At 41.4% G+C, this 22,758-nt stretch overlaps 1 protein-coding gene across 1 annotated transcript in view; it reads right to left on the bottom strand.

Moving 5' to 3' along the window:
- LOC139918778 (receptor activity-modifying protein 3) overlaps positions 1 to 22,758 on the bottom strand; it is a 29,560-nt gene that overhangs the window by 5,635 nt on the left and 1,167 nt on the right. Inside the window, exons 2-3 of the mRNA XM_071908250.2 lie at positions 1,278 to 1,307; positions 664 to 826 (exon numbers count right to left, since the gene is read on the bottom strand). Coding sequence (XP_071764351.1) covers positions 664 to 826; positions 1,278 to 1,307 — 193 coding nt within the window. The remainder of the gene's footprint in view (positions 1 to 663; positions 827 to 1,277; positions 1,308 to 22,758) is intronic.

Raw genomic sequence — 22,758 nt, 5'->3', positions numbered from 1 at the left:
GCGTCTCTGAAGCCTGCTGACTGATCTGCAGTAAGTGTCTGTCACCGCTAATAATCCATGTTGGGAATAAACAGGATAGACAGGGATTAATCCCTGATGAATGCAATTACAAGTGAAATGTGTGTGAATGTGTGTACGTAGGTGTGTAAAGGCTGTTGTGACTGTGATGTTTAGGGATGAGGGTTCGACAAATATGGCTTTTTGGAAGCAGGTATCGGTATTGATATTGGATTGAAGCTGCCAATAGCCAACATTCTGTGCTGATATTTCTTCTTCTGTCAGAAAATACATTTTAATGCTCCAAAAATTCCAAGTAATCAGTGTTTCCCCCTAGAGTTTTATTCTTGTTAAGATGGAAAAGCCTCTGAAACAGGATTTAGACCATCATGGGACACTAAAACTCCATTGAAAGCCATTCTAATGAAATAGTTTTAGGTGGGTTAGCAGCTCCTTAAGGCAGAGTGAGGCTGGATTTACAGACTGTTGAGTAAAATCCTCCCACAGCACACTGGAATGATTCCTCTGGTCAAACATCTGATATAAAAATAATCATAACAATATTAATAATACTGGAACCGCCATCATATCGGAGGTGGACGACTGACAGAGCGATATGGGATGTTTTTATTAAATGTGATTCCATTAATTTGGGCTTGATCGTACCTCATGAAGTGCGTGAGGTTACACCAGTACTGTGGATCTATGTGGGCCATGTCCCGCTTGAAGACCTCACAACAGACCTCCATCTCCCACTGCAGGTGGGACTCGTTGCACATGGCCGCCTTGGGCCGGGGCAGAGTGGGCTCCACGCTCAGACTGTCTGTGGCTGAGGAGGCAGGAAGAAGAGCACAAAGCATTTATATTTAGTATACTGTATTTTTACACATATTCCCATCTTCTTTCTCAGTTGTATATATTGCATTTCTCTTGGTATTTGTAGAATTTCTCACTTATTTCATAGTGCATGTATTTCATTTTTTCGTATTTTTTCACACATTTTCATTCTTTTTTTTCTTTTCCTCAGTATGTTCTTTTATTTGGCACACCTTCATAATGCTATCAATATTTCTTTTCATATTTTCCTTCATGCATTTCTAATTCATATGTTCTTCACACGTAAGAAATGTCAGTTGCGTTCCCTCATTTGCTACTACATTCTTATTTCTGTTCTGTTTTTCTTTCATCATTAAAGTTTCATCTTATTTTATCTTATGAACGGATGGATGATGATTGATAGATAGATGATGAAAGATAGATGAATGGATGGTTCTGCTCACCTGACAACCCTCTCATCATCCAGGCATTGACTGTGAAAAGAAGCAAAATAATAGAAGACAGTTAGTGGGGATTGGTAGGTGAACAACCAAGAAGATGATGGTACAGCTTCACACACGATTATTTCTGATTTCTGTATTCATTTTTGCTTTATGTTGTTTATTATGTCCCACGTTTGTTGCTGTTGTGACAAATGAGCTAGTGCCTTGTTCTACCCATCCTCCACCTAAAAACGCCTATTCTCACCAAATGATTACTGGCATGAAAGTTAAAAACAAACACTCACTAGAGAATATTATTAAAGTTATATATGATTTTGAGTCTATTGACCATGCATTTACATTTCAAAATGTACAAAATTTCCACCAAATGAAACCATTATTTCTCCCAAGTAGACTAAATCACATCTATCTACTTAGTAACATGTCAAACGTTCTAATTCTTGCACTTCATCTTCTCACACATCACACCACATCCATCCTCCCTCTCTCTCTGTGACCTTTGACCCTCCCAGCTTGCCGTCGCCTCTCCATTCCCCTGATTGTTATGATGGACCAGCGGCCCCTGAGTTGACCCTGCGCTGAATGCTAATATCCTCATTTCTACGTCTGCAGAGGAAAAAGACTAGCGAAGAGACTAAGGCTGGGGGCACACTACAGGATTATCAGGCAGATTTACACTAGATTCTTCCATCCTGACAGCGGCAGGGGAAATCCCGATCAGTATCAAACAATCAATCAAATATTGACCCTGATCTGATCTGACGTGCAGGGCCGTGACCAAGTCCCCGTAGTGTGTTGGGATCACAGATGTATTCACAGATTTAGATTCACTCCAAGAGCAGAGACCATCAGTAGCCACTGAGAGCGAAGTTTACAGCGAGGTGAGGTGGAGCGAGCCGAGTCTGTTGGCTGGAGATCTGAGGTCCTGATATCAGTGACCTATCAGGAGTCAGCAAGATAACCTCAGCTAAGTGTGTGATACTGTGAGCTTTTTTTATAACTGAGAGACCAAAAATTATGTATGTGATGCAATGCTTTTTCAAAATTTTGCTAGGATTTTAAGTCTTCTAGTCTGTCCCCAGAGAGAGAGAGATAGTGAAAAACAGAGAGAGGGGGAGAGAGAGAGAGAGAGAGCGAGAGAGAGACTGACTTAATGAGATCTGAAGGCAGGTATCGCAAAACAGTGGTACACCTCAATACTACAATATCCATCGAATAAGGAAACACACACACACACACACACTCTCTCTCTGTCTCCTCCCTCTTCTCCGATGCAGCCACTTGCCCCCTCCACAGTGTCAATCCCCCGCGTTGTGCACTCAAGCCGTGTGACAGGTCGCTGCAGCAGGCGGCATCACAAAAGGCTAAAGCTAAAAATGCTGCTGAACAGGAAAGGCGTTATCTCCCTTTGAAGTGCCGCACTTTCAGACCGCACAGTTCTGTCTGAAACTCGCCCCGCAGGAGAAAGGCTAAATTTAGTGACTTTGAGGATATAAGGATGTTGAAAGTGGAGCGGTCGGTCCGGGTGTGATAACTTCACCTAGGTCGTACAGTGTCACTACAGTATGAAACACATCTAAAAGCAACGCTACGTTTCTCCTGACCTTGAATGTGAATGAGGATCGTTGTCTCATCTAGGGTCAGACCGATATACTGATACCGATATTGGCCTTTTATTAAGAACGTGTGGGAAGACCTTAACCTGAACTGATTCTAATGAGACATTTTGACTGGATTCTACACAAGTAAACATGAATATATTGTATATTATTTATAAATCTGTGGTTCTAGTGTCCCATGATGGTCTAAATGCTAATTCAGAGACTTTTCCACCCTGATAAGAATAAAAGTCTGGGGGAAACACAGAATTTTTCATTTTTAGGAATTTTTTGGCATGAAAATGATTTAAAGATACTGAATATCAGCACAAAATATCATCCACTGGCTTCAATCCAAACTTCTCAGTATTGCCCTTCAAAAACCCTCATCAGTCAAATCCTACTGTTATCCATTCATATTTTCTGCAAATGTATGTTTTCTGTTGTAAAATATAGACTGATAAAACTTAAACAGTAGGTTTTCACAATTGTGTAACCACTGACGAGTAAAAAAAGTTTTGAATATGATGTAAATGAATTGTTTTTGGGAACACCAGACCTTCCAGACAGGTCAGAGCTGAGCTGCACCGCGATGACCTGAATTAAAATTCTAATGGGCTTGCTTGAACCATGCAGAGACGGACTGAGTGGAAAGGTTTTGTTTTGACTGAGGGAAACAGAGAAAAGGACCAGCTGGGTCAGCGCCGTTCAAAGTCCGGGTCAAAACACAAATGGCTTTTGTAACAAGGTGGCAGGAGCCATAATGAACTCAATTATCAAGTACAGAGGAGTTCTGCCCCTGAAAAAAGACTGATTCTAAAAGATGGGAGTAGATTAGATGAAGCTTTAAAGGAAACCTCCACCTTCAGATCTTCTTACACTGTTATGTATCATCAGTCTCAATGCATTCCAGGAGTTATTTTGTGACAAAGAGTTGTAATTTACCTGCTCGTCTTCTTCTACTTCAGTTAGTGATTTCCTACATTTCCCAGAATGCCTTTCACCAACCCCCAGAGAGCGGGTGTGAACTTGCTGCATTCACTACATGTAGGTGGAGAGAGGTAGATAGGAAGAGCAAGAGAGCGAGAGTTTTCCCAGGCAAGTGAGAGTGGCGCTCCTTATCCAGAACACATGCCCTGTGGCTGCATTACATTATGGTCTATTGAGGCTGCTGTCACTGCCTGACACTAAAACCTGATGTTTACCATTGGTGGTTGAGATGGTCGAACATTTTTCTCCTATCAAACTCACTGGAAATATCTCAACTTGATGTCACATCATCTACGTTTGGCCAGTTCTCAGCAGGAATAAGAAAAATACACCAAACAACAAAATGGACCCAGAAATGCAAAGTGCATCACCAATTGCAGTTTTTAATGTTAGTATTTTATCATGTAATTTTCCTTTAAAGATCCCAATGGGAAAGTATGTAAAGTATGAAATGAAAGTATGAAAAAAAATATGACTACAGCATTATGAGGGTGTGCTATATACCAGTAACGGAACATACTGAGATGAAAAAAGTATGCACAATATGAAAATGATGCCAGTTCTGCTTGGAAAACAAACCATATTCGTCTTCTTCTGTTCTGTATTGACTATCTCAAGATATTAAAACCACTTTCAGCTCTCTCTCCAAAAAGCAATTAGAGCTTCGTAAAGAAGTTCAGACAGACTGAAAATCATTTCACTAGATTTCAGAAAATACCCAATACAGCAAATCAAATATCATGGAAAATTACAGCGCGCTCTCAAAATTGGGAAAGTTCCCTCTCTCTGACATCAGCACTTGGCCGTCGGCCCTCTCCTTCCCACAGGTATCCTCTTCCATTCCAGGCTTTCCTAGGAATAACCCACATGCAGGCCAGTCCAAAAATAACATCTAGCGTATTACATCCAACATAAATACATCATAAATACGTAAGCTGCATACGTAAGCTGCATACGTAAGTTGCGGGCATCAGCCAAAGCAAAATATCCCACACGCACACACACACACTGGGTGGACAGCAAACCCCTGTGGGAGCTTCCAGGAACATTTGAAAATGGATTATATCAAGATGTTTCACAGCTCGTTACATCTTGGTGCAACAGTTCCTAATATGTCAACAGTTCATTTGAGAACTGAGCGCTAGGTTTTGACCAAAATTGGGTTTTAAAGCCAATACCAATACCAGTTTTTTCGGACTGAAGCTGCGAATATTTTGTGCTTTCTTTAAATTTTACCATTTTCATAAAAAAAATAAAAAAAATTACAAGGATTCAGTGTTTGCCCCAGAATTATATTCTTGTCAGGGTGGAAAAGCCTCTGAGGCAGCATTTAGACCACAGGACACTAAAATACAAGGATCATAATAATATCAACAAGAAGTAAAGAAGAAGAAGAAGAAGAAGAAGAATGCATACTTATACACACATATTCATTAACACTTGTGATCAAAATGTCTCATTAGAATCAGTTCAGGTTAAGGTCTTCCCATAGACAACCAGTGTAGTATTGATCAATTCTACAATAAATATGTAATTACATATATGTATGTATATGTATGTTTATATCACACCCATCTTATCAGAGGTGGATGACACTCACTGGCTGATATCTGATTTAAATATAAAAGGCCAATATTTCTTGCTGACATATTGGACTCTAAACTTACTGAGCACCACTGTGCTTACTACCATACTAGTGCTACTACCTTTTATTTCATGGCTTGATGTTTTGGTGCCAGTGTTTGCTTCTATGTTGTCTTCTGTGTATGTGGCCTTACATGCTTTTTGGCTTTCATATGGTTTATATTGTAGTTGTGTAAATTGTGCATGCAATCCAGCTGAGAGTGATCATGTTGTGCAGCAATACTACACATAAAGCTATATATCTAAAAAGAAGTGCTACATATTCAGATACATCTGCCTTGCAGATATTTCATATCTGTTTTTGAAGGCCATTGAATGTTTTAATATGCAGTGTGGCTATTTGACTAATAGACTAACGCTGAATTAATTGACCTCTTTGGGTAACAGCGCATTCTGCATCATTTGAGACTGCATTCTCAAGCTTGCAGCGATACTAACCCTTTCAACATGTAACATTTATCATTTGTTAGAATAGGAATCTCATCTCCTGCTGACAAACAGACCTACCAAAGAGGCTTGGTACCAATTCTTTGTCTTCTGAGATATTAATAAACACAAGCAGGATGGAGGAACTGATGAAAATAAGTGCTCTGCAGAATAGCAGAGGTTAGGGGTGGAGGGGGAATTCAGTTTGCATTGAGCTCAGAGCATGAAACTAAATCTACTCTATCTGCTTTATGAACTGTGGGAACAGATAGCACTGACGGAACTGGCAGCAGCGGCGGGCGAGTGTGTATGTGAGCGATCCAGTTCAGTTATAATTCATATAACTGAGGCGGCGGGGCGGGGGGGAAACGGCTTCGCCGCTTCCCCGCCGCCTGACAGTTTGATTGACAGCAACACTACAGATGGAGATTAAAGGGAGGATAGAATCTCCAGCAGAGGAGAGACTTCAACCAAGTTCTTCAATGCGTGTGTATGTGTGTGCGTGTGTTGGCGTGTACCAGAAAAGTGCAGAGCTGCATCTATACGTCTTGAAATCGTCTCGAAATGCCACCTATGGTATGTTTTTGCCCTTCATCACTGCTGCTCATCTGTTAAAGAAACTGAATTAAACCACACAGGCGACCGGGTTATTAAATCTTATTATCAGTCACAGGCGGATGGATGGTTCTGTGTTTGCTAAATACCTCTCATCCAGCTGCTTGGCTATTTCGTAGTGTTTACTGGGCCGTCAAGTTCCTCTTCACAGAACTGGGACAGCTGTTACTGAGAAACAACTGGCCGGGCAGTAAAGCAGAGAGAAGTCACACACAGTCGGGCTAATGAAGCCTTTCCTGGCCGCTATTCAGAGCACTGGTCATGGATCAAGTCCAGCATTTCATGATATAATCGAATCATTTATGACTTTGAAAGGGGAAACCGACTGTAGGTCAGCAACAAAAAAATTTGAATACTATATAGTGCAAGTGCCATATCTTACTGGCAAATTTACATATAAATAGGTTAGTGGGCGATTTATTTATTTTTATATAAGGCAATGTTTTCTTCCCTTGCTTTCAAATCTAAAATCTATGATTAAATTGTGGATGGCTTTTGTTCTGACAAAGGGGAAGGCAATCTTCCTTCACCCCCACTAAAATCAACCAATAAAAGTCTGATATTTGCAGAGTAATAACTGACTCTTAAAGGACACATGCAGAAAACACAGGTTTCCCGAGAGTGAAACAATTATTTTTTTCCATCGTGCGTAAAGGAAGGAAATTGCAGGATGTTCATTAGATTCACAGTGGGAATAAAAAATTAGCGGGACGCAAACAGCCCGCGCTTATTAGTTTCCTCGAAGCCGCCGTATGAAATCGACAACTTCCATCGGTGCAGGATGCTCGCAACCAATAGCCGATAAAATATTAGCTATATATGTCACATTTGTGCCATTACTCACTCGGCGTCACTTGTTCTGCTTTGAACCGACAACCTTCTGCAATCAATCAAGCTGTTCATATATACATATACATGCTGTTGGTGTCGGCTCAGTTGGCACGCTGTCATCCAGAGGCTCAAAGACCTGTTAGGCTGGCAAGATAAATATAGACGGGAGAAAACAGAAGATGAAAGAAAACAGACGAATTCCCCAGTGCTCCGCAGACAGATACAAAGCACAGACAGAAGTGAGAGCGCTTGTTTAACAACCTCTGTCTTATTTCATGTCTGCCTCTTCATTATCAGGACAGGCAGGCAGTGAGTTAGGCTGACCGTGCCTTGTGCAAAGTGTCTGGGGCAGTGGAGAGAGTATTAAAGGGGAAGTTTCTACCGCCCCGTTGCACAAATTGACCACAATATACTGTACCTGCAGGGGGTTGATATTGCTGTTGTTGATCAGTACTCAGACTCAGTGATTACTTCACAAGGCGCTGACATTTCTGCCTTTCAAAACTCACTTTCGGAGCAACTGGTGAGCGAGCAGCCACAGAACTGAGCGGCGGCCATTTTGATGTGTACCGCTGGGCTAGCTTCCGTATGAACCGACTTGCAGCAAGTCGCTGAGGTGAGAAGTTTTGTAGCAAAGACCAAAGGAGCTTCTCTGTCTCTTTGCTGCCATGGTTTGCTAATGTTGACTAGAAGAGCTAGAGAGAGAAGTGTCTTTGATAAAGCTACATTAGCCTTGTCGCTAATGTCAGCTTTGAGTTGAGTTTTGACAGAACAGACACACCTGCACAGTTCTCAAGCAAATGTGACTTTACGTCCTTAATGCCCAGACTTGCGTTGTTCACAATTAGCCCTTAAAATTCTATAATCACCATTTTATGCTGTTGCCCTAGCCAGATTACCATGGCAAACAGTGGAAGCTCCATTCAAGTTCTGTGGTCACATTTGAGCTTTGAAGGCTAAATAACATCATTGGCAACAAAGCAAATGACAAAACAGTACTGTATTAGTCAGTTTTACAGTATTTTGCATGGTAATATATTACTTCTTCACTAGACATTTCAAGGCTCAAGGCAACGCAGCTTTTGGGAGCTGGGAGCTACAGCTAATGCTACCACGCTACCACCTGTGAGAGAGAAGGGGTGTGTACAATACTTTGCAGGTTAAGAAGCGACTTCTGGACGACAGAAAAGATTATACTATGTCTAAAACATTCTATTTAACCTCACAGGTTTTTGTAAATTGCCGAGGAACCTTTACGCCTTCCACCAAGGAGCAGGCGTTTCGAAAGGCGACGCTAAATGAAGTTCCCGGTTGGTGGGTTTTTAGAGCAGCCATTGGGACGCTAGTAATGGCACGTAAAAATCAAAGCCATCTAGTGTCCCTTTGGGGCTAAGGAGGAGATAAGTTGTTACATAAGTTGTGTCGATGTTGTTGCAATTCCTACTGGTCCTACAGAGGTCATAGATTACTTTATGCCCCTTTAAATACGATATCTGGCCTGGGAATCAAATGGGGATCAATTCTCTTGGTGTAGCAACTTAAAAGACATTAGCAGCAACTGCACAGTATCTGTATTTGCCTTGTAGTCCATTTTGATCATATGGCAATCAATGGAAAGCCATTCTGGCTGCAAATTGGGGTCTTTTTAAATAAGTTATTTTACTACACTTCAGCATCTTTCCGTGGTTTACATACACACACACACACACACACACACACACACACATACACACTAAACAGGATATGAAGGACTGTTGTCTATCTCTATATCTATGCTTACAGCAATAATGCATCCTGTTTTAAATATTATCTAAGACCTTGAGGAGGGATGAAAATCAGGTCTCTTTTTCTCTCTGTCTTGTCCTCTCTCTCGCCATCTGTCTCTCTCTCTCTCTCTCCCTCTACACAGATAGGCAGCCCGATCACCCAGAGTGAAATCAGCTGAGGACTCCACAAACAGATGGAGAGATAGAGTGACTGGAGGGCAAGGGAGAGAGGGGGATGGAAAATAGAGCGTAGCGAGGAAGAGAGAGAATAGGGAGAGAGACAGAGAGAAGCAATGTTTCCCCTCCAAATTTTTTAAGTATCACAAAAAATTAAATGTGCATTAGGTACGTTTGCATGAGCTGGGTTGCCGTGAGCAAATCAGCTCGGTCATTATTTATTTGACAAATTTTTGTTTGCATTTTACTGAATTTTGCCATTTCCATTCAGGTTTTCTATTTCAATACATCATAATTCGCGAAAAAAAAATACTTGGATGGAAACCCAGGTAGAGACCACAAGAAGGAATACCAGGACCCTTTTCGCATTTTTAACCGATTCACACACCGAACGAAATAAAGACTGATAGCACTGGAAATGCAAGAATGCTTGAGTTCAAAATAACTGAAGTTGCATCAGCAACAGAGAGACAGGCAAGGCAAGATGGGACAGATAAAAAAAAAAAGATTAGAAAAAAAGACAGGCTTTGGTTTTGGATGGGCTTTAGAGACTCAAAAAAAACATATTTTGTGCCAAAGTCATTTTCAGAAGGCCTTTGAGACAAAGACAAAGAGACCTATTTACAGACTGAGCTGTCTGTTGAAGTCAAAGGCCTTGGTATCTCAGCTCATAGGCCTTGACAGTGAATTGGATTTGTTTTTGTTTTGTACCACACATACTTGGCTTCTGTGCCTTAATCCGCCTCACGGCATCGCTGTTAGATGGATCAGTCCAGCTAAATTCAGGTCAAAGTAAGCAGAGTCAAACAAAAACCAAGCATACCTAAGTGTTTCTGAAGAAAACTGAGACGTAATGAGGTGAATCAAACAAACATTTATACACATCTATAAACACGACTTGTCCCGGCATTCATGAATAAAACCTTGACCCCATTCTCTGTTCCGGTACTTTGAAGATCAGATAGTCTGATAGAGCGTTCAGAGTTTGTGTTTGGTTTTTCCCACCATGCCACCCCCTGTGTTCGCCGCCTGCAGAAAAACAATTGAAGCATGACAGATCAATGAGAACACAGCCTTCCCAGGAAATGTCTGTTTTGTTTGCATTGCAGGAGTCGATGCAGGTCACAGCGAGGCAGGCCAGACGGAAACAAGAAAAACGGATGGATACCCCATTTTAGAACTGAGGTCAAATGAGAAGTTTGTGAGGCCGTGAACTCTCGAAGTCATGCTGGCTGCTGCAAGCTGGCTATTGGTGGAGATTGGGTGTACAGCCCTGGATTAAATGGATTGAAGGAACAAAGGAGTTTTCCATGTAAACAACTTGGATTTGTGTACATTCATATTTTAACTCGTACACACATAGAGTATGTTGTTAGACCCCAATGACCATGTTGAGTAAATTTATTACCTTCAAAGATGTTCAAAAAGTCTTGGAGAGGAAGCTCCGCCCCTTCATTTGATTGACAGCCTGAGTTGCAGGCGTTTCAGGTAACCACCTACCAGCTACTTCACCCATCGGCACATCATTTACTAGAATTTCCAACTCAATATAGGCTTGTAACACAGGTAACAGGTAGACTAGCTAGCAAGCTAACGTACCAGTCGAGAAAGAAGAATGCTACGTCCGCATCGGTATAAAATACTTTCTCTGACTTCTCCAGTTTTCTCCACTCAACATTACGATCAGGTTTTTGTTTCTTTGCTCTCCCAAACTCAGTTGTGTCTCTTTCTTCTGCTGACATGGTTACTGATTGAGCAGAGAGGAAAAACAACCTGGAATGCTCCCTCTCCACACAGTATTGTGTGCTACGTCTCCTGCGTGTTCGTACATTCTCGGACACGTGCTTGAAAACTATGTGATAAGTGTTTCTGTTGTTGTTCGAGGACCCACTTTGCTCATTAGCGCTACTAGTGGCCATAAACTCACTCGGTATTCTTTCATTTTTGTTGTCTGGAAAATTTTGTTATCTGGAAAAAACGCAAATTACATGCGCTGAAGTGTTTAGCTTGTTGCTAGCAAAAATACTACTTAGACTAGAAAACGGTTACAGAAATCAGCGGACCCAGTGCCATTAGAGACATAAATATACAAAGGTAAAAACGGGCCGACTTTGAAAATCCTGTATTAAACGTATAGAATGTGACAGAGACAATTGTGTGAAACCCCATTCATTTTCTCTACGGAGTAATCGCTATGGAACCGTGAGCCATATTTGGGCAAGGCTGACGTCATTCGACTTACGAGGTCTATTGAGTTCACTCAAAATGTGTTGGTTCTTTTGATTTCTAATTTGCATAAATCACAGACAGAATCACCACATTTTAGCTTCAAAATTGACTTTTATTGATTAGTATAACATTTGATTTTATCAGTAAAGTAAATGTTATACGACCAGTTATATCTTCCAATGTTAAATGACCAGTTGAAACAAAAGATATTAGTGCACTCATTTCAATGTCTGTTTTGTATATTTGGTGCATGTGTGTGCATCATCACGTTTGTGTATTTTTTTGGGCAGACGCTGACACTAAAATGTCAAAGGAATAAACTTCAAGAGGAAAAACACATTGAAAAAGCAGAGAAACTGTGCGAAATATACAACAATCTCCAGCTGACTTTACTTTAAAGTTAGCTCAAAAACAAGCCTAGCCTGGGAACAACTGGTGAGGTTAGAAACCACAAATATCATAAATCTTCACTGGAGTGAGTTATTGATTTTTTTTGCATTAGTGCAACAAATGTTGGCCAATATTTCAATAACTGGACTGGATAGAAATAGACCTTCTAATAATCTGTTTACGTCAAAATCCTAAATCAAGTGATTAAGTGCTAGTTTTTGTGCTGTTCACACACACTTACAGATGGGAAAATCCTAGAAAACACGAAAAATAGAAAAAAATAAATATATATATAAAATGGGATGAAGTAACTGTATGGTTTAAGTACTTGAACTAATACTTGACTTTATTCGTTACACAGAGATGAGGTGTGATGTCAACTAAATACCTTTAGCAAGAACAAAACAAAACAAAAGTTGGCTCCTTTTTTGAAGAGAAACTTTCTCCTCTCTCCTCCTTTGTTATTCCCTCAAAGTTAAATCACTTCTCAGATGCAAGGGAATCCACGACTCCTCAAACAATGGCAGAGGCTATCAGGCCGAGGTCACTGAGGCAGATAGCTGAGGAAAGGCTTCTTCTAAAGGGATTTAAAGGAAATTTGCTCTCCTTCAGATAAATAGAAAGCCTTTCATCTGGGACGAGCAGAGCCGCAGGTGAAAGTGACTGTCAGAAGCTCAGAGGTCCGTCTGCCCCTGGCACCTGGCACCCAGACAGCAGAAGGTGACACACAAAATGCGTCATTGTGAATTTCACACCTGAGCACATGTTAAAGGTGCTAGGTGTGGCATTTTTACACATCAATATATCACTGTCAAATTAAGTGTGAGACCATGGTCAAGAAGATTGGTAGCCACTTTCTCATGCCTTAGGTTAATGCTTATTGTTAATGTTTCTCAAATTTAGGACCACATTTCCCATAAACCCTGTTGTTTTCTGTCCCAAAGAGGATGTTGCTTCTTGTTTTCCCCCTAATCGGCATCATTTGTTCCATGTTGGAAGTGATTTTTCCATCTGCCTTTCATTCCCTCCACCATTACATTGGCAGAAACTGGAAACTGCAGCTCAGTTCGAGCTAGAAGAACAGCACCCTCCTCCTGTACTGTGCCATAAAGCAATCTGCCTTTCTGCTGTAAAGCAATACAGCAGCTTTCCAGCCAAACAAGTGGCACACAATGTAAAATGTAGTGTAGACGCCGGTAGAGGCTGACAATCTTCTCAATGATGGACTGGTTTGTTTATGGTAATTATATTAACTTCTCACAATTAATGTGGTAATGATTTATTGATGTTAAAACGAGACATGTAGCACCTATAAAATGAACGCTTGAGAAAAATTAATCACGTCTCAATGAGGACTATCAGAGACAGAAAGTACTCTCAGTGATTTCACAAGCTCAGTGGTAAAGCAATACAGTTAAAGTTATCATAGGTAACATAATAATCTACACACGCTGCACACTTGGAGACATCAGACTGGGTTGATGTGTTGAAGTGAGAGTCAATGGAGAATTTTTGGGCAAACCTCTAACCACAAGACACTGTAGTTATTGTACAGTTGTTGGACTGTTGGACTGTTATTGCACGCATCACTGCACTACCACTGTGCCGTCAGTGTTGACTACTTATATCATATTACCACTTACCTACTGTGCAATACCATATATCACTTATCATTTAGCATTTATATTATTCACAACACTCACACTCCTGCTGTTGTATGTTATATTGTATATTGTATTAGAAATTGTATTGTAGTGTACATTGTGTAATGTACGGATTGTATTTATTGTGTATTGTAGTTCTTATATTTTGTACTGTATTGAGTAAAAACAGGACAATTACAGTTACTACATTTCAAGATATAACTTGTAAGCCTAATTCTGAGGAGAGTAGGCAACAGAAATATGATCAATCTGTCCTTTCACTGTCCCATACAAAAATGCTTATACAATTTCACTCATATTTCAAGTACACTCAGCAATCACTGACTGACCCAAGGGTGGAACTACATCACAACATGTGATGATGTTTTCTGTAGCACATTGAGAGACAACCAGGAATAGCTTCTGTCTATCATCCCTGTTATCAAGCTGGCCCTCTGTCATTGAACAAAATGAATGAAATGGCAGCAGAGGGCAGAAGTAAGTGGCCGCCCCTGGCCTAATGTGACAGAACAACAAGGACAGGATGTAGTTGTGATAGGAACATTGACCTGCCCAGGTCATGTCAGGTCGCAATGCAAAATGCTTGTCAGTTTATGAGAAAAGATGTCTGTGACCAAGGTCTGAGAGGTGAAAACAAATTGTTGGGTAATAATATTGATAGAATCTTGGTAGGTCTTTGTACAACAAAATGAAATAAAGCAAAGCTTGTATTGACTGTAGTGCGTGGCTCAGTGTGTGTGCTCCAAGCCAAAGCAAATCAATTGTTCACATTGACATCTGAGCAGTAATGACAGTGTATGAAAGAATGAGAAGCCATTAGAGTGGACTTACAGGACTGATGGTCCCTGACCTGCACTGATTTATTCATCCATTTATACATCGAAGGATTCGACCAATATAGGTTTTTGAAGTCCGATACCGAAACCGATATTTTTGTATCTTTAAATTTTTCCAAAAAATTACAAGTATTCAGCATTTCTCCCAGAATTTTATTCATGTCAGGGTGGAAAAGCCTCTGAAACAGCATTTAGTCCATCATGGGACACTAAAACTCTCCACTGAAACCCAGACTGAATTCTTTTAGTGTTAGCAGACCCACCACACCTATTCACTGGCAGGGAAACTCTATGGATTACGACCTTTAACTGAGGAATTAATTGACAAAAAACATTATTGAACAGGTAAATGAATAAAGTAAATGTACAAAGAAAATCAAATGTTGTTGCTGGTTTTCCAGACTGTTTTTCTGTAGCTGTGGTCAGGGAGGAGCCTCCATCATATCAGAAGTGGACACACTGACCGCTTGATATCTGATATTTAATAAAAGGCCAAAATCAGCCTGATATATATCTGTCTAACCCTAATACTAAGGTTATGGTGTTGAGTTACACATTGCATGCTGAGCTATACATGTAGATTGTAGAATACCTGCAATTACACTGAAAAAACTGACAGACTTGTTGACAGACAGCACTGGCAGATAATTTTACCGGTTTCAACAAATTTTACTTTTTCCAGGAGAATGTAACTTGTTTCAGGACATTTACTTGGTAAAAGTGAAATTGTCTTGGAGAAAGTTTCTTGTTTCCAGATTTTCTTCATTGTTTTATGATGATTTCTTGAAAGAAGTCATATTGGCATGAATCAAGAGAAACCAGCAAGATTATCTGCCAATGCAGTGAGATCATTTAACTAAAAATATCATGAAATAAGCTTGATAGATCTGGAAAAAAGTTAAAAACACTGGACAGCTTGTAATTTCTTGCAGAGTATTGCTACACATGAAGAATCATTTGGAATTTTTCTCTTTTCAGCCCTCTAAGGCTGCAAGGAATGGCTCTTTATCAGTTCTACTTTACCATATTCGACAGCAAATAAGCTGCAGGAGCCACTGCAGGACTAATACAGGATAGATGGAGGATACATGCCTAATCAATAACTGTCATAACCCAGTAAGTCAACATGAAACTGCGTCTGCCCTGTAGCATGGGGCAGCTGCAGCCATCGGTAGCCGGTGCGACTCCCTGGATCATCTGGGGAAATCCGACCACAGGAAGCGAACAAAACATACTCTCCACTCTGTCAACAGCTCCTGCACAGACTGTCTGCGTCCCTCCTGTTCCCTCTAATTACTCCCACAGTCGCTGAGTCAGCGTGTCTGTTTAAACCAGGATTAAAACTTTCATCCACCAATTAAATGCTAATAAACTTTCCGGCGGATCACAGATGAAGGCGAGCGGCGATGTTTACCTTTGGGGGTTGTGACCGTATTCGCTGGGGCGACCATGTGCTGAAGCCATCTGTCCTGTCAATTATGCTTGCTGTAGGCCTATTGACGACAAATGTCTAACCTCATGTTGATCAGGCAAACATTTTGACGTTGAATAGATGTTGATAGGAAAACCCGTGTGAATTTGTGAACCAAAATGAACCTAAATATCTTTCTGATATCAGTTCAAAACAGCTTCCAAAGCAGTGTTAATATGAGTTTTTACCACCTTAATATCAAATTGTCAAAATTTTGCACTCGTTTGGGCTGACGTTGGACTTGGCCGCCACCTGCACGTCACCGTCCGTCAAATGCTTGCTGGGTATTAACAGCAAATGACATGTTTACAGATTAAGCACGTCACACCGCTGCTGCTGAACTGATGGACAAGACAGCAAGCGAGGACTTTTAAAGCCTAAAAATCTTTAAAAGCCAAAATTTCCTCAGTCAAGCACGGCGACCGGATGTCTGCTGCTGAAACAGGCCTTGGCCGATAAGCTTCGATGAAAAGGCTCAGAAGCTGATGCTCACACATCAGAAAAATGCCCTTAACCCAGAGAGACAGACAGGGAGACAGACCCGACAGACACATCATGAGAAATAAAAAAAAAAATTTCAGTTTGATCTTCCCTGCATACAAAAGCAATCATTTCCCCATGCAGATGTCAAAATTGAAAGGGGAAATGATGTGATCAGCTTCTATTCTCACACAGGCGGAATAAAAACAAGCCTCTGGTGTGGCCACAGTGATTGACTGCTGGGTCATTATTATCAGCCGCTGTGCCAGACATAAAGATAATGGAGAATAAATCAGGAACTCTGTGAAGGAGATTGAACAAGGAATTGGGATGTTGGGAATTTAAGTCATTCTAAAGCGGGAAAAGCACAAAAGAGGTGTGAATATTGCCCGTTAAAAGGAAAATATTACAGTCATGGGTGCCAATTGGGAATGGCAAGGTATGAAGCTTGCTATAATAAGTCAGTCTAAAATTTGATCTTGTAGTTTCTGTTGTTATAATGGAGAGTAAAGATCAAGAAAAAATCCCTAGAAATCTATTTGGAGGCTAACAAAATCAAACCAATGTTCTCTCTACTTTGGTGACCTGCGTCTAATCATTTATCACATTGACCAAACAATAATATCTTGTCAGTCATCAGTCATTGCTCCACTTTGTCCCCACAAATTCAGTCTATTTATATAAGCGGGTTTGGAAGTTTTGGCGACAAACAGTATTAGATGCAGGGCCTTTGCTGCACCTCCGGGTTTAGCGAATTGGCGCAGTCGATTATGTTTCAATCCAAGGTTTCTTAAGGATAAAATTAAACCACAATGGGGAAGGGCATTACTTCTTCCCTTACAGCACAAAATAAACCCAGCTGGACCAACCCCCCCCCCCCCCCCATCTATCTTCAGGCGGCGTGGAAGTGGCCCATGCCGTTTCTGTCGGAGTGGAAGGCTCCATGTAGGGGGGGGGGGGGGGGGGGGGGGAAGAGGAGACTGGAGAGTGACACACAGATGTAGGAGACAAAAAGGGGCTCTGGGTACTTGGCAAACAAAAGCAGGAAGAGGGGGAGGAGAGGAGGAGGGGGGAGAGGACTGGATGGCCATGACGGAGACAGACAGAAATAAAATGCCATGGTCAGAGAGAGAGAGAGAGAGAGAGAGAGAGAGAGATAATCCACGATGGGGGACTTTCCATAGAGAAATTAGCTTTTTTTTTATTACAACTGTATGGAGAGGAAAGTTACAACCAAGCTTCAGCTGGATAGGCCCCTATGGAGGAAACCTATCTGTCTATGAGCTGTCATGAATAGTTTATAGGAGAAGCTTGAGCATGAGCATTTTGTCTGTGATTGAGCATCTAAATGAAACTGGGGCATGGAAAATGTTTTTTAGAGTTCATATGTGTGAGAATTTGCATCCTCACACAATTACCAATGCAGGCTGTGGGTTACAGATAAGAAGCATAGATGAGATTACAACACAGTGGATTGGCACAATCAGCCGACTTTTGAAATTCCCACCTCTTCTTCATTAGTGGAGATAATCAGCGGGGGAAAAAAGCTTAGCAGTGGCAATGCAATGCAGAATTCAGGCGTTCCATCAATATTTCCCATGCACTGTTCCTCAACTCCAGTCAAGTGTTTAAAACCTTCAAAATAAATGCTGAAAATGGCCTAAAGCGTCTCTGTTTTTAAACTTCTCTGACAAACTGAACTGAAAACTGCAACAAAACATTTCTTGTGTGGAACAGCGTCATGGCAGTCATTCACCATCAGCTTTATACAAGCGTTTACAAGTTGAGAAAAACACCAAATGCCACGGACTCAAGTCGCAGTTGCATGGCTACACAATACAATGACAAAGCTGTAAATCTAGAGGTGCAGTTGAGCTGAGTCACTTTTTCTTCTGAGGTAAACAAGTTGTTTGAATTCAGACTTGAATCACTGGCAAATACAGGATACCTGGTGCCATAATATAAGATCTCAAAGCAATGTGGATTGTGCTATTGTGCAAACTCTTCCTGCTCGATCAGATTACCTTGATTGTCTCCCTCCTTCAGTCAAAATTACACATAACTATGCTGCACTTTTCCCATTTAAAATGTCCAATCGCTTTAAAACAAGGCAACATGTCGCCCCCCATGAATGATGCAGTCCCCTTCACAGCCAATCAGTATCAACTACATCACCTTGTTTTGACCTGTAATTGTTGTGCAGATGCATTTCCCCCCCCCAAGTTTTGTCAAAATCCAATCAGCGGTGTGACGGATGGACGAATCAACAGACGAACAAACAAGTGAACAAATGAACAGACGAATGGAGATCGATCCATAGCCCCACCTGATTAAATCAAAGCCTGATCAGTGGAGTCTGATATCGTGGGTGACAAATGGATAACAAACAAACGAATGATGTAGCGCCAATTTTTATCAAAATCCAATCAGTGGTGTTCAAGCTGTTTGTGTGATGAAGGAACGAATGAAGACAGATCCATAGTCCTTTTCCCCAATTTCACTGTGTGGGACAATAAGGGGGAAAAAAGCCATATTGCAGCAAAGGAATTGAGCAAAGGGAAGGCTCTATTTCTGTCAGTCGCTCCTGCTTGGGGAACCCGTCCCAGTGCCAGGGACCTTTGCCTCGGAGCCGCTCAGCCCGCTGCCAACAAGCTGTGAATCTGCTGTCTGAGAGACAACGGGGTGAGAGACAAGAGAGGGACAGAGAGAGAGAGAGAGAGAGAGACGGTGTGACAGAGAGGCTGGGTGAAAGGCAGTCAGACAGAGACACAGTTGACAGGGACACAAAATCATTCGCAACACTGAGGCAGACAGAACCGCAGAGAGGCTGCGAGGACAGGTTTTAAAGGGGCATTACGTAATCTATGACCTTTATTGACCACTAGTAGCAACAACATTGATAGAACTTATCTCCTTCTACACAAGTCTCTTTGCTTCATCATTGCTCTCCATTATAATAATTAAAATTATACAAAAATTACACCATTTACTCTCATCATGAAGGCTTGTCTCTCATCTGAGCTGTTCTGAGTATATTCCTAGTTCCTAGTCTATCATCAGACCTCATCTGAGTTACACGTTCAATTCAATGCAGCTCAATTTTGTTTAATTTTGCTCATTACCACCCATCCTATTCTGTGGCCCAGCGCAGGTGTTTGGCAGACAACCGCCTCTCTGTCACATCTCCTCCATCTATCCTGATATAAAGAGACAACGAACCACCATCCTGCTCCAACTCTGCCCTCTTGCTGCTACTTTGAGAAGCCAAGTGCAGCCGTGTGATGGCTTCTGGAAATGAGATCAGATAATGAGCGCTCGGTTCGTCCGCTCGCTGCTTCCTGGGATTATTTGCAGCATTAGTACACCTCACTTTCTGTACAACTGTTTGTGGCATGTATGATATTCAGCGGCTGAGTCATCATCAGTCATCAGCAGCTTTCACTCTTGTGCAAGCAGCAGAGTTTCTTACTCAGACACTTTATACTGGGAGTAAGATTCAGTGTGCAGATGTTCTTTTATCGCCTGTTTTTACTTTTTGTGTTTACATTTTTTTCCTGAATACAAAATGTATTTGGGATGCACATACATTATGCCTCCACAGTTTCCAGGATCTCTTTTCCCTGAAGCTGCTGAACAAGGAATCGCCAGTTGTAGCCCTAAGGGCAAATGAGGTGAGCTTTTGCCTGGAGGCTAAATCTAATAAATCTGGTAGACGGTAAATGAGTGTTGCTCTAACCTCCCCAACCCACTACCACTGCTGTGCCTTTGAACAATCCTGGCGTAATGTGTGTGTGTGTGTGTGTGTGTGTGTGTGTGTGTGTGTGTGTGTACCCCTGGGTAAAAAATGTGTGCGGACCCTGGGAAAAAGAAGAAAGGAAGCTGATGGAAGAACATCATTAAATATCTGCTTCCAACGGACGCTACACATGGGACTGGGAACAAGGTCCTATTTCATGAGCTATCATGCGATGGTATCCTAGTTAGTATTAGTCATAAGAGATAGAAAGTGAGTTAATAAGAGCAATCTATAAAGTATTAACCAGCTCCAAAGTCTGCGGAAGAGCTCAGAAACACACTCGGTGCATCAGTGACTGAGAGTCGACAGCATTAGACTGCGATATGAGTGAGATGAGCGAGGAGACAAAGTTCAAGCCCCTTCTGAGTCCATGAATCTTTAATGAGGCCACTGAAAGATTAATCATGCTCTTAACACACTCTTAACTCACTGCAGTTGAGCTATGGAGGGAGCTCATAAGCAGGTGCTGTCCGTGAATCAGCAAGATTTAAGATAGAGACTATAGGCTTTCTGTAGGAGTGATGAGATTTGGTTATAAGGACACATTCATACCAAGCATGTTTGGAGTGTTTTTATTTAAAATCTGGAGCATTTACTCCTTTAGTTTTGTGGGTATAAACAGATGGATGTTGACATCTGACAGCCAGCAGTTCCTCATATTTGGAAAGCCTAGCGTAACAAAATGAAGTCCGGACTGATGCTCATATAGTCATGTGTTCTTACCTGGTATGAGCACCAGAGAAGAAGAGACAGACAAGGTCATAATGCTTAATGTTGATTTGTTTTGAATCCCCTGCTGCCAAAACCTCCAATGAGATGACAGGTTACCAACACTCCATTCAATAAACAAGCTACTTGTGAGTCATGTGACTTTTGTTTACAAGCCCTGGTTCATTTGTAATTGGGCAGTGTGAACCTAAACGAACCAAACACAAAAATACAAGTCAATTAATCTCAGTTTCACTTTGAATAAACTACGATTTTTTGCAAAAAGACAATCTGCTCCACTATCTTGAGCACTAAACTTGAAAGTATTTCATTTCAGCAATGCATAGTAATAAACCGCGTGGCTTATCACAATATCTCTGTTTTTAAAAAAATAGCATAATATATTGAAATCAGCCACAAAGAGCCAAAAAGAGCCAACAGCCTGAAATCTCACCCCAGGTCTATGAATAGCATTTTATAAAAAGAACTTGAAAAACATTCTTCTGACAACAATGTCTTTTTTCAGAGGCAGTGGAACAGAAGAACCCCAAGGCGTTTTCCCTCGCTGTGTGTATGAAGAGCCATTATTGCTTGTTTATTGGAGTAAGCAGATGCTTCGCAGTCAGTGGGAATCGTTCTGGGTTTTTTTTCTGTGTCACAGATGGGGACCTTACTCCAGTTTCCGGTGCATCAACCACACTGGCCTAAGACGGAATAGGGATGAATAGCAATTGTTGATGATCAGAGTGGTTTTAGAGTTTTTGGGGTTCTTTTCCTTGCCTGCACTGCGCCTGGTCTCTGCCTTTTCTCCTCCCAGTGGGAATCTCTATGGGAAAATCGTTGTAGTCTAGACAAGGGCTAGCAGGAAACCATTGCTCCGTGTCTTTACAAGGCGTCACACCATGGGAATAAAACCACTCACCGCTTTGATATAAGCAACTGCAGTGAAATCAAACAATCTGTCTTTTTTTGACATACAACAAATTGATTAGAATCTGTTTTATCACACATAAATCACTTCCTTCTCCTGTTTTCCATTATGCTAGAATCAGCATTTAAAGAGCCTATACATATAAAGTGCTTCAGGTCAGGAAAGCCAGTGTAAGCTAGTTTTCTACTGTGGCTGTATGGGCTACAGCTGTTGCATGGCAGGGATCCAGGAGAGTCCGGGCTGTCGGTCTTGGCCAGAAACAGACCGCAGCCTCCTTTCCACAAGCTGGACTTTTTCATTTGGTGGAGGGAATTCCTCGGCTGTGCTCCCCACTTATGTACCGTCACCTTTATGAAGCCGGGCAGGTCGTCCCTCCAGAGGCTTGAGCGAACCCCATGCTGCTAGATAAGGGCCTGAATTTGAAGTATTTTCGGACCGCAGACCTTGAAATTGAGATTCTGTATCCTCTGGGCTTTGGCCCAAGCTGCCCACACAGGAGGAGGCCAGGCAAATTCAATCAGTGTCAGACCAGATAGCACCAAGACCAAATGTCAGCTCAACAGCTTTACCCAAACAGCCATGAGCCTACTTACCCAGCCTGTACTCACTGTCTGTCTGGACTCATCTTCACCACTGTAGAACTGTTACTAAACCCTAGTAGCATTTATTACCAGGCTCAACTACACTGCATCCACCATCCCAACTAATGGACAGTGGATACCAAGATGCCTTTCTTTCTGTTATGAGGCATCTTTTTGTAAACAGCTGGAAAATGACTGTGGCAAATCATTCCATTAAAATGTAATCCTTGCCATCCAATTCCATTAATACTAATACCAATATTACTACTATTACTACCATTTCTGCTACAACTATTACTATTACTACTACTACTACTACTACTACTACTACTGCTACTAATAATAATA

The sequence above is a fragment of the Centroberyx gerrardi genome, chromosome 22 (assembly GCF_048128805.1).
Source record: "Centroberyx gerrardi isolate f3 chromosome 22, fCenGer3.hap1.cur.20231027, whole genome shotgun sequence".
NCBI classification, from domain to species: Eukaryota; Metazoa; Chordata; class Actinopteri; order Beryciformes; family Berycidae; genus Centroberyx; species Centroberyx gerrardi.
The sequence above is the reverse complement of the archived record's forward strand: the minus strand, read 5'-3'. Positions and strand labels throughout refer to the sequence as shown.